The sequence below is a fragment of the Entelurus aequoreus genome, linkage group LG17 (assembly GCF_033978785.1).
Source record: "Entelurus aequoreus isolate RoL-2023_Sb linkage group LG17, RoL_Eaeq_v1.1, whole genome shotgun sequence".
NCBI classification, from domain to species: Eukaryota; Metazoa; Chordata; class Actinopteri; order Syngnathiformes; family Syngnathidae; genus Entelurus; species Entelurus aequoreus.
Window position 1 is genome coordinate 32025836 of NC_084747.1, and position 16507 is coordinate 32042342.

At 38.6% G+C, this 16507-nt stretch overlaps 1 protein-coding gene across 1 annotated transcript in view; it reads right to left on the minus strand.

Annotated features, from left to right (window-relative positions):
- Positions 1-16507, minus strand: part of fbxl17 (F-box and leucine-rich repeat protein 17) — a 665460-nt gene that overhangs the window by 52963 nt on the left and 595990 nt on the right. Inside the window, exon 10 of the mRNA XM_062025476.1 lies at positions 10460-10602. Coding sequence (XP_061881460.1) covers positions 10460-10602 — 143 coding nt within the window. The remainder of the gene's footprint in view (positions 1-10459; positions 10603-16507) is intronic.

The following is a 16507-nucleotide window of genomic DNA, read 5'->3' on the forward strand; positions in this document are numbered from 1 at the left end:
TATATATGCGGCTCTAACACACACATAAGTGAATGCAAGCATACTTGGTCAACAGCCATACAGGTCACACTGAGGGTAGCCGTATAAACAACTTTGACACTGTTACAAATATGCGCCACACTGTGAACCCACACCAAACAAGAATGACAAACACATTTCGGGAGAACATCCGCACCGTAACACAACATAAACACAACAGCACAAATACCCAGAACCCCTTGCAGCACTAACTCTTCCGGGACGCTACAATATACACCCCCCCCCCACCCCCCCAACCGCCCTCCCCCATCTCCCGAATTTGGAGGTCTCAAGGTTGGCAAAAGTATGACCTAGGGACACAAGTTGGAAATTTACTTTAGCTATAAACTCTCTGTACATCAATTGTGTTGGGCAGGGGTGTCCAAACTTTTTCAACCGAGGGCCGCACACTGAAAAATCAAAGCAAGCGGGGGCCATTTTTGATATTTTTTATTTTAAAAACCACTACAATAAATGTATAAAAAAATATACATTTAGACCTCCACTCAGGCTTGATCCCGGTGAACTGGGACGGCGTGGCAGAAATCGGAGTGTTGCTGGTTACTGGGGTTCAATTCCCACCTTCTACCTTCCTAGTCACGTCCGTTGTGTCCTTGGGCAAGACACTTCACCCTTTGCCTCTGATGGCTGCTGGTTAGCGCCTTGCATGGCAGCTCCCGCCATCAGTGTGTGAATGTGTGTGTGAATGGGTAAATGTGGAAATACTGTCAAAGCGCTTTGAGTACCTGGAAGGTAGAAAAGCGCTATACAAGTATAACCCATTTATCATTTATCATTTAACTTGGTCCAAAAAATATAAAAAATGTGTCATTATTTAGTATTATTATTATTCAAAGTTTAAATCTCAAGATCAACATTAGGTGCATCTGTCAATATAACGTTTTTAAACATTTAAGTTGTATGCTCTTTTTGTCAGAGAAAACCCTGTTTTTTTTAATGGAAAAAACACCAAATATGCAATATTTTCCCCCGATGAAATTTTAAAGTGGAATCTTTGAGATTATAAAATAATTGGAGCCCTAAAAAGGTCAAGAATTCATAACAACATTGATTTTAATTAATTATTCTTTTTTGAGCAATGACACACACACAAAAAATCCTACTAAAATTATTGGGGGATCCAAAAGGGTCCTACTCATTAAAGTGTTACAAAATAAATTATTTGTACTGTTTACTTTTAACACAATCATCTTGAGATCAGCTTCAGATCTATCCGTCAATTATAAGTTTTATTGTTGTTTATGTTTTTTGTTGGTTCGTTTTAGGCCCTTCTTTTAAAAAAAACAAAGAATACCTCAAAGTGGAATATTTAATGTGATGTAATTGGAGCCTTGAATAGGTCAATAATTGACAATGACATTGATTTTGATTCATTATTTTTTTTTAAAGAAAGAAACAGCCTGCATGGCAGCTTTGTGTCATTAGAGTAAACATTGCAACGTATTCTGGTTATATTTCATTTTTTGCTCTTTTATACCAGTTTTTATGTTTAATTTTTCTTTTTTTTGTTAAAAATGACTCACAGGCCGCACTTTGGACACCCCTGGTGTTGGGCCATTGTCCCTATTCAAATTCTATGATATTCTATTGGTCATCTTTTTTTTGGGTGCTGAAAATGTGTCCGGTATCTCCAATATATGTTTTACTGAATGATTTGCATGGGATTTTGTCAAGGACATCACACTTCCTGTCCTGTGTAATTGAATCATTTGGGTGTACACGTTGTTGTATTTTTTTCTATTGGTTTTACAGCTGTGGTTATCTGAAATGTTCTTCATGGTGTTTTGTATGGATTCGATTATTCCTCTGATGCATGGCAGTGTTATCGTGTCCTTATTTTCTGTGTCGGGGCTCTTGTTTTGTTTTTGTCATTTTTTCTGCTGGGTGCATAAATGCTTCCACACACCTGGGAGACTATCATACACCGGCAACAGATATGGACGCATGGGGGAACTTTATTTTGAAAGTTCCCGGCACACGTCAGCTGACGAAGTCTGAAGTGACAGTCGAAACTGTCAGCAGGTTAAGAGTCATCTCTTACTCCAAAATGACATTTGTCAGCACACAATAATTTTTACCCATATTAAAAGAAGACACGATGAACGCAATCAACCTAAACAAATATGTGCTGCTCCAACCCTTTGGAGCTATTAAACCCTATCATGTCCAATCATATCTGCATTGCATCTAAATCTAAAGCTTTCTACATCCAAAGAAATGTAGCTGTTTTTTCTGGCTTCTCTCCATACATATTTAATCATATAATGTAACATTAGAGCGCGCAGGAAATATGAAATTCACTGAAGGGAAACGGCTGGCATCACAAGCTGCTTATTTATGTGTCTACCACAAGGCTGTAAAAAGAGAAAAGACAAATGGAACGCCGGCTTGCAGCAAGGCCTCACTTATTTTGAGCAATCTTGAGTACAGAGGGAAAAGGGGGAACCCCAAATTGATTTGTCAACATAAATAAGAGACAGTGTGGCTGAGATAAATGTAGTGTCACGTAATTTGCACAAGACTTTCATTCCATGTGAACCTTGTGGAATGGAGAGGAACCAAGCAGCTTCTGTCTGTGTTTTTTTTTTTATATTGTCCCAGAAGAAAATGAAGTGCAAAGATAAGATTAGGTGCCCCAACCATTGGATTGGACATGCCACTGAATTTCACCACACCGATATTCCCACGACAATGTAGCAGTACGGAAAGTTACCGTATTTTCCGGACCATAAGGCGCACCGGATTATAAGGCGCACCGCCAATGAATGGTCTATTTTTGATCTTTTTTCATATATAAAGCGCACCAGATTATAGGGCGCATTACAGGAGTCATATTTTATTTTTTTCTTTCTAAATTGAAAACACGTCTTTGGTCACAATAACGGTGATATGATATTCTCATATAGTTACATCACTGTGATATTGTTACACACTTCGGTACAATATGTCTTCTACACCTGGAAGAAAGGGAAACCATATGAACTAACTGCAGGCTAACCAATCCAGACATCTACGCAACAGTAAGTAGGCCAAAGATAATATTTCCAAATTACTCATAATGTCCTGAATTATTACAGTTACTATTAAAGACGTCAGTGCAGGTCTGAATTTAGTTTTTGAGATGTTCTGCAACAACCTTCACAAAAGTGGTTTCAAGACAACTTTAAATATGCCTTGTATTTTAAATTTCATATTTACGCCACAAAATGTACTGTAATTTTAGTCGACTAAAATGTTGCGGAATTTAGTCAACTAAAACTAAATCATTTTAGATACTGTAACTAAATATGACTCAAATTAAAATACAGACTATGGCTATAACTAAACTAAAAAAACTTCTGTCAATAAAAACACGTGCAAACTTTGCGTCTCTTAAATGAGCAAAATAGAGAGTGCAAGCCATTTAGCATGTCTGTCATGTACAGTATTTACAGAATAAATGCAGATTATTAGAACACCCACAATACTGGGACAAGGAGATGCAAATATAATTATTTAGCGCTAGCATTATGATTTCTAAAAACTGAAACTGTTTTGTGACCACTGTTTTGTGTCTATATTTATTTGAAATGTGCCTGCAAACTGGCACAGTTATGCACAAATGGCTGTGGCAAAGGAGGCAATCGCAGTGCAAAGACAGTCAAAGGTCTCATAACGGGGGTGGGGGGTCGCAACTTACTGCGAGGATTGTTCTCCCAGGAAGCAAACGGACTATTCCGGACAGGATTTGAAGGTAGGAACATGATTTAATCTTGACTCTCAAATAGGTACAAACAAAAAGGCGCACAAGGCGAAGGCACAACTTAGCGCAGGAAACAGAAGCTAACACTTAGCATAAACTATGGACAGGGCAAAAACTCACTAACTGTGGCATGGACAAACAAAACTTACTTGGCAAGGCATGAAGTAAACACTTAGCATAAACTTGAAATCGGACATGGAACGAGCAGCATGAATTAAAGGCCTACTGAAACCCACTACTACCGACCACACAGTCTGATAGTTTATATATTAATGATGAAATCTTAACATTGCAACACATGTCAATACAGCCGGGTTAGATTAGTAAAGTGCAATTTTAAATTTCCCGCGAAATATCCTGCTGAAAACGTCTCGGTATGATGACGTTTGCGCGTGACGTCACAGATTGTAGAGGACATTTTGGGACAGCATTGTGACCAGCTATTAAGTCGTCTGTTTTCATCGCAAAATTCCACAGTATTCTGGACATCTGTGTTGGTGAATCTTTTGCAATTTTTTTAATGAACAATGAAGACAGCAAAGAAGAAAGCTGTAGGTGGGAAGCGGTGTATTAGCGGCCGGCTGCAGCAACACAAACACGTAGAGAACTGGGACAACAGAGACTCTTACCAGGAGGACTTTGAGTTGGATACGCGCTACCGTGAGTACGCAGCTGCGGCTTCCAAACATTTGATCGCTTGCCCGTACGTGCGTGCCGCTATGTGCATGTCACGTATGTGACTTTGGGGAAATATATGTGCTGTATGAACTTTGCGGAGGTGAACGGTACTTTGGGCTGTGGGATTGAGTGTGTTGTGCAGGTGTTTGAGTTGTATTGGTGGGTTATATGGACGGGAGGGGGGAGGTGTTTGTTATGCGGGATTAATTTGTGGCATATTAAATATAAGCCTGGTTACGTTGTGGCTAATAGAGTATATATATGTCTTGTGTTTATTTACTGTTTTAGTCATTCCCAGCTGAATATCAGGTCCCACCCGCCTCTCACAGCATCTTCCCTATCTGAATCGCTTCCACTGCCCTCTAATCCTTCACTCTCACTTTCTTCATCCACAAATCTTTCATCCTCGCTCAAATTAATGGGGTAATCGTCGCTTTCTCGGTCCGAATCGCTCTCGCTGCTGATGGCCATGATTGTAAAAAATGTGCAGATGTGAGGAGCTCCACAACCTGTGACGTCACGCTACTTCAGGTACAGGCAAGGCTTTTTTATCAGCGACCAAAAGTTGCGAACTTTATCGTCGATGTTCTCTACTAAATCCTTTCAGCAAAAATATGGCTATATCGCGAAATGATCAAGTATGACACATAGAATGGACCTGCTATCCCCGTTTAAATAAGAAAATCTCATTTCAGTAGGCCTTTAAGCATGAAACAAGCAATCGCATGACACAAGCAATGACGCCAGGACGACTAACTGGCAAAGACAGGCTTAAATAATAGTCTCTTGATTAGAGCAAGTGTGTGTCCCGAACACCAGAGGCAGGTGAAACTAATAGGTCGCCATGGAAACTAAAACAAACAAAGGTGCACAAAAACAGGAACTATGGAGTCTTAAACCAACAGAAAATAACAAAAAACATGATCCAGACCACAGATCATGACAGAAGGACAGATAATTCTCCACCTAACGTGTGTGTCAACATACGTATATGAACTGTCAGAAATAAAAAATACTACACATATTGTTTATTCAGTAATATAATTTTATAATTTTGTAGCTGCTGGACGACTTAAGGGGCTGATTAAAACAAATGCAATCGATTTGTTTCGGTGTCTGCCGGCCCGTAGTCACTAATCATCCGAGTTTAAAAAAACACACTGCACAACTTTTTGAAAAATCCATTCGTCATTATTTTTGACAATTTCATGTCATTCTGAGAACCAGAATCCTCTGAATGGACATTTGTTTTTTTCGTTTATTTATTTTGTCAGAGTTACAAACTTGGGGGAAAAATAGCTCTGTTATGCAAAACCCAAATGTCCAGACAGCCTGATCTTTTATGAGGAAAAAAAATTGCCTCATAAAGACTTTCAAAAAGACTGCATGACTAGTTAATAAAATGCAATGAATATTAACACCGACAGAGACAGGAAGTTCTAAATTTCAAATAAGAGTGATTAAAAAGCCGGACGTGGAATGGCCATAGGCAAAAGAAGAGAGTATATGAATTTAAGGCCGTTCTAGAAATAACCTCAACCCTACCCTGCACCTCAGTGCTTAGAGTGTCCGCCCTGAGATCGGTAGGTCGTGAGTTCAAACCAAAGACTATAAAAATGGGACCCATTACCTCCCTGCTTGGCACTCAGCATCAAGGGTTGGAATTGGGGGTTAAAACCCCAAAAATGATTCCCGTGCGCGGCCACTGCTGCTGCTCACTGCTCCCCTCACCTCCCAGGGGGTGAGGGTGATGGGTCAAATGCAGAGGATGATCTCACCACACCTAGTGTGTGTGTGACAATCATTTGTACTTTAACTTGAACTTGAACCGAGGCTCCTACCTATTACCATCTTGTTCACTCAGTCAGACAACAAACCATTTATGTTCATTTGTTCGCTAACAAAAATCTAACACAATTTTCCACAAAAACTACATACCAGCAACAAATGTGATCTTTTCCCACGCAGAACAACCCTCACTCGTGTTACAGGCATATTTACAATGCTTAACAGATTTTTTTAGGACGTGAAAAGAGGGGAGAAAGCGGGTGAGGAGGGCAAGCACACAATTAATTTGGTAATTCCGAGCTGGTAATGTACCTGACCTTGCAAACTGTCAAACTCATCTCTCTGCTCAATTCACACTCCATTACTACACTAATAGCTACCAATTACTACGTTGCTTTGCCGCGCCATCCCCAAATTCCCCACTCAAGAGGATAGGGAGCGCCATGGTTTATCTTTCCAACCTCAGGGCTACACTGTGACTATCCCAGGGAAGACAGATAGGTAGATAAATAAGAGCTGAGGAAGCTGGGAAGGAAAAACAAGGAGACATTGTTATTCCACTGCAGATGAAGGCCATTCCAGAACTTTTTTTTTTTTTTTTTTTAAATCCTCATGACTGTAGTTATCGATTGTTGGGCCACACAACTTGGCCAAGCAGGAGGGAAGTAAATGAAAATGGAATCTAAGTAATCACTTGCGATGTATTGCAGTTAGTCTTTATTACCCCGAGATAAATATGATAGATACACACATTGCTGTCTGCAATAATGTGAAGTGAGCGCACCGCTTCAACCGCTGAGACCCTTACACACCAGGTCACTGCCATAGTCTAATAACTTTATTACAGGATAAACATATAAATATGATGCACCCTATGTGCTTGTCTTGTTTAACGATCTCCGGGTCGGCAATTTTATCAGACAAATCCATACTGGGTCAAACTCGAGCCCGTGCCACGTAGATAGCTTAGATTTTATAATGAAGCAATAAAAATGATAAGTTTCCCTATTGCCTACCTTGCTTACCCCTACTTTACGATACACAACAGAACAACACAAAGTTGGGCCTCAGCTTGGAAACAAACATATGAAGTAGGGGTGACAGAAAATAATCGATTTTCCATTGCATTGCGATTCTTATTTGTAACAATTCTTAATCGATTTAAAAATATATATATATACAGTCGCGATCAAAAGTTTACATACACTTGTAAAGAACATAATGTCATGGCTGTCTTGAGTTTCCAATAATTTCTACAACTCTTATTTTTTTGTGATAGAGTGATTGGAGCACATACTTGTTGGTCACAAAAAATATTCCTGAAGTTTGGTTCTTTTATGAATTTATTATGGGTCTACTGAAAATGTGACCAAATCTGCTGGGTTAAAATTAGACATCACATGGACAACGATAAGACCTTCTGGAGGAAAGTTCTGTGGTCAGATGACACACAAATTGAGCTTCTTTGGCCACAATACCCAGCAATATGTTTAGAGGAGAAAAGGTGAGGCCTTTAATCCCAGGAACACCATTCCTACCGTCAAGCAAGGTGGTGGTAGTATTATGCTCTGGGCCTGTTTTGCTGCCAATGGAACTGGTGCTTTACAGAGAGTAAATGGGACAATGAAAAAGGAGGATTACCTCCAAATTCTTCCGGACAACCTAAAATCATCAGCCCGGAGGTTGGGTCTTGGGCGCAGTTGGGTGTTCCAACAGGACAATGACCCCAAACACACGTCAAAAGTGGAAAAGGAATGGCTACATCAGGCTAGAATTAAGGTTTTAGAATGGCCTTCCCAAAGTCCTGACTTAAACGTGTGGACAATGCTGAAGAAACAAGTCCATGTCAGAAAACCAACACATTTAGCTGAACTGCACCAATTTTGTCAAGAGGAGTGCTCAAAAATTCAACCACAAGCTTGTGGATGGCTACCAAAAGCGCCTTATTTCAATGAAACTTGCCAAGGGACATGTAACCAAATATTAACATTGCTGTATGTATACTTTTGACCCAGCAGATTTGGTCACATTCTCAGTAGATCCATAATAAATTCATAAAAGAACCAAACTTCATGAATGTTTTTTGTGACCAACAAGTATGTGCTCCAATCACTCAAAAAGAATAAGAGTTGTAGAAAGTATTGGAAACTCAAGACAGCCATTATGTTCTTTACAAGTGTATGTAAACTTTTGATCACGACTGTAATATATGTATTTGTATTTTATTTCTTAAAATCTGTCCTGTCCAGTCACTCAGACAAATCATATTGTTGATGTAGATGCCCATATCTGCTGTACAGATTAACTTTAGGAAAGATAAGTGTTGGATAATTCTCTTGTTGACATATTTGTATTTGACTTTATTCAATGTTTGGGTAGCATTTTGTTAACAGAACCTGTTTTCTTTTAATATAAACATTTATCAGCGATGTTTGTCTATCTTGCATCACCCGCAAGGACAACTCAAACACAGAGACATACATTGGACTCACAGAAAACACTTTTAAAACCCGTCATAACAATCACACAGCATCATTCCGTAGGCCCCAACTCAAGAACTCTACAGAGATGAGAAAATACATATGGACGCTTAAAAACAATAAAATTAATCACGCCATTACATGGCAAATTGTCGCATCTAGCTCACCATACAACAGTGCAGCTAAAAGATGTAACCTGTGCCTGAAATAATTTTTTTTATTATATACCACCTCAGCATGTCCACTTTAAACAAATGCAACAAACTGGTTTCATCATGCCGGCACATAAGCAAGACACTACTGTGTAACAATGGCCACACCCCCATGTAATGTATCCTATACATATATATATGTAACAATCACAGACACTTCAATAAAATCCCCTGAAGAGCAGGGAAACCTGCAAAACAGGCTTGTAGGGATGAAATAGCCTGTGTGTTTTTTCCTGACCTAACGTATATTCCACTCTTTATATCTGTATAACAGATAAACCACAGAAACCTCGACTATATATATATTTGTATAACCTGCTAGCTATATTTCAGTGATGTGGTTTCTAAATCAGTGACTCTCAAACTGTGGTACCTGTACCAGTAATGGTACGCAGCCTCCGTCTAGTGGTACGTCAAAGAATCACATGGTTTCCTATACTGTGCGCAATGTTACAGTGGTCAAAAATATTAAATATACATGTTGAATATAACCTCTGCCTAGTTTATATACCGTATTTTTCGGAGTGTAAGTCGCTCCGGAGTATAAGTCGCACCGGCCGAAAATGCATAATAAAGAAGGGAAAAAACATATATAAGTCGCACTGGAGTATAAGTCGCATTTTTTGGGGACATTTATTTGATAAAACCCAACACCAAGAATAGACGTTTGAAAGGCAATTTAAAATAAATAAAAATAGTGAACAACAGGCTGAATAAGTGTACGTTATATGACGCATAAATAACCAACTGAGAACGTGCCTGGTATGTTAACGTAACATATTATGGTAAGAGTAATTCAAATAACTATAACATATAGAACATGCTATACGTTTACCAAACAATCTGTCACTCCTAATCGCTAAATCCCATGAAATTTTATACGTCTAGTCTCTTACGTGAATGAGCTAAATAATATTATTTTATATTTTACGGTAATGTGTTAATAATTTCACACATAAGTCGCTCCTGAGTATAAGTCTCACCCCCGGCCAAACTATAAAAAAAACTGCGACTTATAGTCCGAAAAATACGGTACATGTTGAATATAACCTCTGCCTTGTTTTTTTTATTAATACTTAGGCCTACTATGCTACTGTATTTTAAAGTGGATCATTATGGTGGTACTTGCACAGCCAAATTTTTGTCTGAGGTGGTACTTTGTGAAAAAAGTTTGAGAACCACTGCTCTTAAATTAGAACTTTTAGTCGTACAGTATTGTAAATAGGTATTGACCTGAAGATAGAACCTAAGAAAAATCTCTGAAAATGTTTTATATGCAGGATCCAGAGATTTACACGGAAAACCACATACCAGTGACATACCAGCAGCACAGAGAACTGCTGTGGGATGCACATTTTAAGATAATGATGAACAATGTAGCAAAACCTGCATTTGTTTTGTCTTCAAAAACATGTTCTAAAAACGGGTCAACACAGTAATATTCTGCCTGCATACACTATATGCTGCACACTGGCAGCATATAAGGCAGCTTGAGACATTTTTGGCTGACACGGTTTTACCTTGTCACATCTCATAAGGCCCAGGTAGCGCAGGGACTTGCTGCTCTGTGCAATCTGCATGGCTCCCTGGTCTGTGATGTCCTTACACCAGCCGGCATCCACCGTCTCTATGGTGCTGCTATACTGACCTATGGCTATCAGAGCTGTGGAATTGGGAATTGGGAAAAAGAGGAGGGAGGGGTAGTGGTGAGAAAGATAGGAGGCAGGGAGAAAAAAAGAAAAAGAGAAAAGGCGTTAGTCTGACAACCTTTCTCATGCAAATGTAACAGCATCGCGCTCCCAAAGAGACACAGTGAAATTCAAGATGAAACCAGGACGGGTCTTCCGGCCAGATGTGACACGTTATTTTCAGTGTTTATCCAAACACCTCACTGCCACACACACACTGGGACACACACACGTTACAAATCTCTCACACACCCGCGCTTGTTTAGACTGCTGCAAGATGAATGTATTAGCACAGGTAACAATACTGTATCCAATGTATACATTTAACTCTGTGTGTGCATATAACATACTGCCAGAGTTAGCAGTATTCCAACATGCACGGATACGCAACCATACTCCTGATTAATTAGTACTACTGGCCCGTAACATACAAACTTTTATGCATGTAATAACTTTACCAAATACGAGAGCAAAAACTCACGGTGAAGTGGCATTTAGCAACTATAGCCCCTACCTGTGGAACAGCCTGCCAGAGAGCCTCTGGACTGCAGAGACCATTTTTACTGATCATGTTAAACTCTTCCTTGTTATATATGTGTGTATATATATATATATATATATATATATATATATATATATATATATATATATATATATATATATATATATATATATATATATATATATATTTATATATATATATATATATATATATATATATATATATATATATATATATATATATATATATATATATATATATATATATATATATATATATATATATATATATATATTATAATAATGTTGTCCCGATACCAACATTATTTCAATACTTTTCGGTACTTTTCTAAGTGTAGGGGACCACAAAAGATTGCATTATTGGCTTTATTTTAACAAAAAAATCTTACGGTACATTAAACACATGTTTCCTATTGCAAGTTTGTCCTTAAATAAAATAGTGAACATACAAGACAACTTGTCTTTTAGTAGTAAGTAAGCAAACAAAGGCTCGACATGTAGTCTGCTGACATATGCAGTAACATATTGTGTCATTTTCCATTCTATTATTTTCTCAAAATTATTAAGAACAAGTGGTAGAAAATGAATTATTAATGTACTTGTTCATTTACTTTTAATATCTGCTTACTTTCTCTTTTAACATGTTCTATCTACACTTCTGTTAAAATGTAATAATCACTTATTCTTCTGTTGCTTGATACTTTACATTAGTTTTGGATGATACCACAAATTTGGGTATCAATCCAATTTTAAGTAGTTACAGGTCATATTCAAAGTCCTCATGTGTCCAGGGACATATTTCCTGAGTTTATAAACGAAAAAAAACGAAAGAAGATGTGATGCCAAAAAATATCGACGTAATCATAGTAGTATCGACGAGATACGGTCCTGTACTTGGTATCATTACAGTGGATGTTAGGTGTAGATCCACCATTTGTTTACATTCTACGGTGTGTAGTGAAACGTGTAGCTATTCCTCGTCCTGCAGGGATAATATTTATAAGAAACTTACTTTATTTGTCGCCATGGAGGCAAGGATTAATGATTTAGAAGTAGCTAAAACACAGCAGACTGCAGCTGGACTTTAGCCGCTAGCTAGCTAGCCATGTCTTAAAGCACCTCTTCCTGAGGGCGTTTCAGCGTTATAACTTCACTTATCGTTAGTTTTTAAGCCAAAAAGCGTCTGTTCTCCCTTTTCTGTCTACACACTATGTCTGCTTGTAAGTACTCCGTGATTGTGCGCTGCCGAACATGCTCGTCTGATTGCAAACCAGCAATGTCATGACGTGACGACGACGGGGGCGCAGGACCGGTACTTTTCAGAGGCGATTCATTAGTATCGCGGAACTATACTAATACCGGTATACCGTACAACCCCCATATATATATATATATATATATATATATATATATATATATATATATATATATATATATATATATATATATATATATATATATATATATATATAAATATATACATATATATATATATATATATATATATATATATGTATACACATACACACATATGTATACACTGAACAAAAATACAACGCAGCACTTGTTTTTGCTCCCATTTTTAACGAGTTGAACTCATAGATCTAAAACGTTTACTATATAATGTACACAAAATACATATTCCTCTCAAATGTTGTTCACAAATCTGTCTAAATCTATGTTAGTGAGCATTTCTTATTTGCCAAGATAATCCACCCCACCTCACAGGTTTGGCATATCAAGATGCTGATTAAACAGCATGATTATTGCACAGGTGGGCCTTAGGCTGCCCACAATGAAAGGCCACATCGTACGTATGTGTTATAAACTAAAAAAACTGGCAACTGTTGTTCGGGATCACAAATAATGAAGAACAAAATTTAGGTCACTCCCCAAATTTTGGTCTTTGGCTGCACTTGTGATGTGCAATTTCCTTGCACATTTGTGGGATGTGTTAACACACATGGGATTCAATTAAATCACCAAATAAAGGTTCCAACATGCAGAGAAATACACAATAATCCTCCTGATAAACCAGTGCTGTGCCATGTATAGTACAGACATTTTAGCAAATAATGTGTAATTTTTGTTGACACATTTATGATAAAACTAAAATGGCAAGAGAAGCGGAATCTGTTCTGTGTTTCATCACCGACATGCATATACACAACAATCCTCCGAAATAATTTTTAAGTAAAGAAATATGTAAACATATATGCCATAAAGATATATTAACACACCCCCGAGTGTGCATTTAAGCAAACGGATATCAAAGCCTAGGTAAAGTGGTGCAACAAAACACATCAAATTATCAAAATTGAGCTGTTTGGCCACAATACCCAGCAATATGTTCGGAGGAGAAAAGGTGAGGCCTTTAATCCCAGGAACACCATACCTACCGTCAAGCATGGTGGTGGTAGTATTATGCTCTGGGCCTGTTTTGCTGCCAATGGAACTGGTGCTTTACAGACAGTAAATGGGACAATTAAAAAGGAGGATTACCTCCAAATTCTTCAGAACAATCTAAAACTATCAGCCCGGAGTTTGGGTCTTGGGCGCAGTTGGGTGTTCCAACAGGAGAATGACCCCAAACACACGTCTAAAATCGTAAAGGAATGGCTAAATCAGGCTAGAATTAAGGTTTTAGAATGGCCTCCCCAAAGTCCTGACTTAAACCCCATTGACATTGTAGAATGGGGTCTGGCGCACAATCGTTCGATATAACTGGGAACGTAACAGACGTGATCCTTGACTTCACTTGACAAATCCTTTTTTTGATAAAGTATAGGGATCTATTCTATTGCATAGTTTGGTCTTTCGCAGGAAGATTTAAGCCTCTTTTGTACTTAGATAGTTTGCCCTCTGCTTGATGCACATCAGCCATCTTTGCTTGGTTGACCACCACTGGTTTTCACTTCCGGGAAGAAGTCCCGAATACCAGCTATAGAGAAAAAATGTTCCACTCCGGCAAGAAGCACATCCATCCCATTGTCAGTGAAATTCGTCACGTGTGCCGTCGTTGTGTTTTCTAAATGTGCTGAGTGTGGGAACTCAGGCGCATGACTTAGGCCCTGTCTCATTAAGCCGGATAACTCCTTAAACGAATAATTATTTAGCCTAAGCACTGTGTAATCTACACTAAACCATCATTCAAGGTTCCCCTCCTGGGATAATTTTTTAGCTTTGTATGGACTCACTGATCGTTTACAAACTGAGTTCGGAAGTTCTGACAAGCACTTTCAGAACTCAGAGCTGACCACTGGAAATATGGAGGCGAGTCATCCAGACATGTCCGTGTTTCTCCTTCTTCTACATGTACAGACGCTTGTGGAAATCACACATGAATACCTTAAGAGAAGGAAACGCGCAATTGCAGCTATTTGGGATACAACACTTCTCAGACGGCAAGAGAACTTTCGAATGTCCAGGTCAGCTGTGATTCTACATATCGAAAAGCTTTATCCATTTGTCGAAGGTGAGTCAACGAGAATACTGGCTCCCGTGGATGTGATAAAAAAGGTAGCTTGTGCTTGTATTACCTGGCCAACGAGGGAAGACAACGGAAAACGGCGAATGCTTTTGGACTGGCAAAGCAGACTGTATCAGTTATTGTCCGCCACGTATGTCGCGGACTTAACGTCTAGGTCCAGAGTATATAACGTCACCAAAAACGAATGGACAATGAAGGTTAAGGCAAACGAGTGAGGAGTGTCCTGACCAGATATCTAGATCCCTAGTTTGATGTATTTAAATGTTCTTTATCACATTGTTTACGTGTCTAATAAATATTTGATTAATTTATGATGGCTCAGGCAATGTTCCCTCTAATTGTTCATGTGTGTGAGCAAACACAAATACTCCCTGAGCATTCAGTGGAGCACATGTGAGCAACATCACACGTGGCAATACCAGCAGCACACCTGTCTCAAACCAATCTTTTATTATAACACTCAAATGACAGGAGTCATTTTCATGAAATTATTTAGTAATATTAGTGATTTGGCCCACTTGTAATGAAAATAAAAGACATCTTGTTTTTCATAAGCTATGGATTAGTATTGTACAGTATGTCTGGGTGGGGTTCCTGCTTTGGAAACCATTTTTACCCCTTTCAGAGATCACATTTAGTTCCCCTTAAACATCCTCATGTTGCACAATGAAATGTAAGCATAGGATGAAGTGTGCATTCCTGTAACTTTCTCTAGTAACAGTTCTCCATGATTATTATCAATAAAATAACATTAATAATAAATGACAGTAGAATAAGCACACATATGACTGAGGAGTCATAGTGTAACTTTGTGTGGTGTTTGAGTTGTCCGACTTTTTGTGTGGCAATAAACGCACCAGTGGCTTAGTGCTATGCGTGTTGGTGACAGATGACAAGTTGGTTTTGGCCTGGTTTGTACCGCAGAAAATGACTCGTTTTTCGAGATAAAAGTTTTTTACTCATGTTTTTGTGCGGATATGGCCGAATATAAACAGTTTTGCTCAATAAAGTGATCGATATAATTCCTGTCCCCGAAGCATCTCGATGGACGTTACAATAATTGAACGGTGTTCAATTGAACGGTGTTGACGAACACCGTTAGGGCCGCTTGTTGTCACTGTCACTCAGAGTTGCATTGCAAAATTATACAGAATAAATTGTTTATTTTGTTTAGAATTCAGGTGGTATTTGTTTTGGTGCGCGGCATATATTTGCTGTGCGCAGAGGACGCTTGAGCAGTGCGCAATTGCGCAGGTGCGCACCTTAGAGGGAACGTTGGGCTCAGGTGTGATTCACTACATTAGGGCCCCACAGCACACTGGATTCCAGTTAATTGAAATACCACAACACTGGAGCTTGTTCAGATAAGTTACATTTAATTTAAGAACTTGCACACAAAGCAACACTGGAGGTGACTATGACGTGCACATTTTCCGGAGGGGGAGGGGAAGGGGTCTTAAATGACTGTAGTGTGTGTGTGTGGACAAGGTTAGGTGGGATTTACCCTGGATAACATTAGTGTACAAGGGGCCTTAACTAAATATTATTTGCGTATTTAAATGGGGGCGTGGACAAGGAGCGGCGAGCCGCTCCAACATGTGTGCTCAATTCCTTGTTGTTTGGGATGTACAAAAGAAATGTGCTTGGATTGGACCTGAATACAACTGATTATTTTTGTGCATCCGAGTTTTCTGTATTTGAGCGCACACTATTTTTTTTTGAGGCCACTGGTCATCATTAAAGGGCCATAACTTTTGAACATTTAACCATATAAGGTGTATTTTTTTATGAAAAAAAATACACATTATTTATGATAAAAACTAAAAATGACAACAGAAGTGGGATCTGTTGTGCATTTGACATCAACT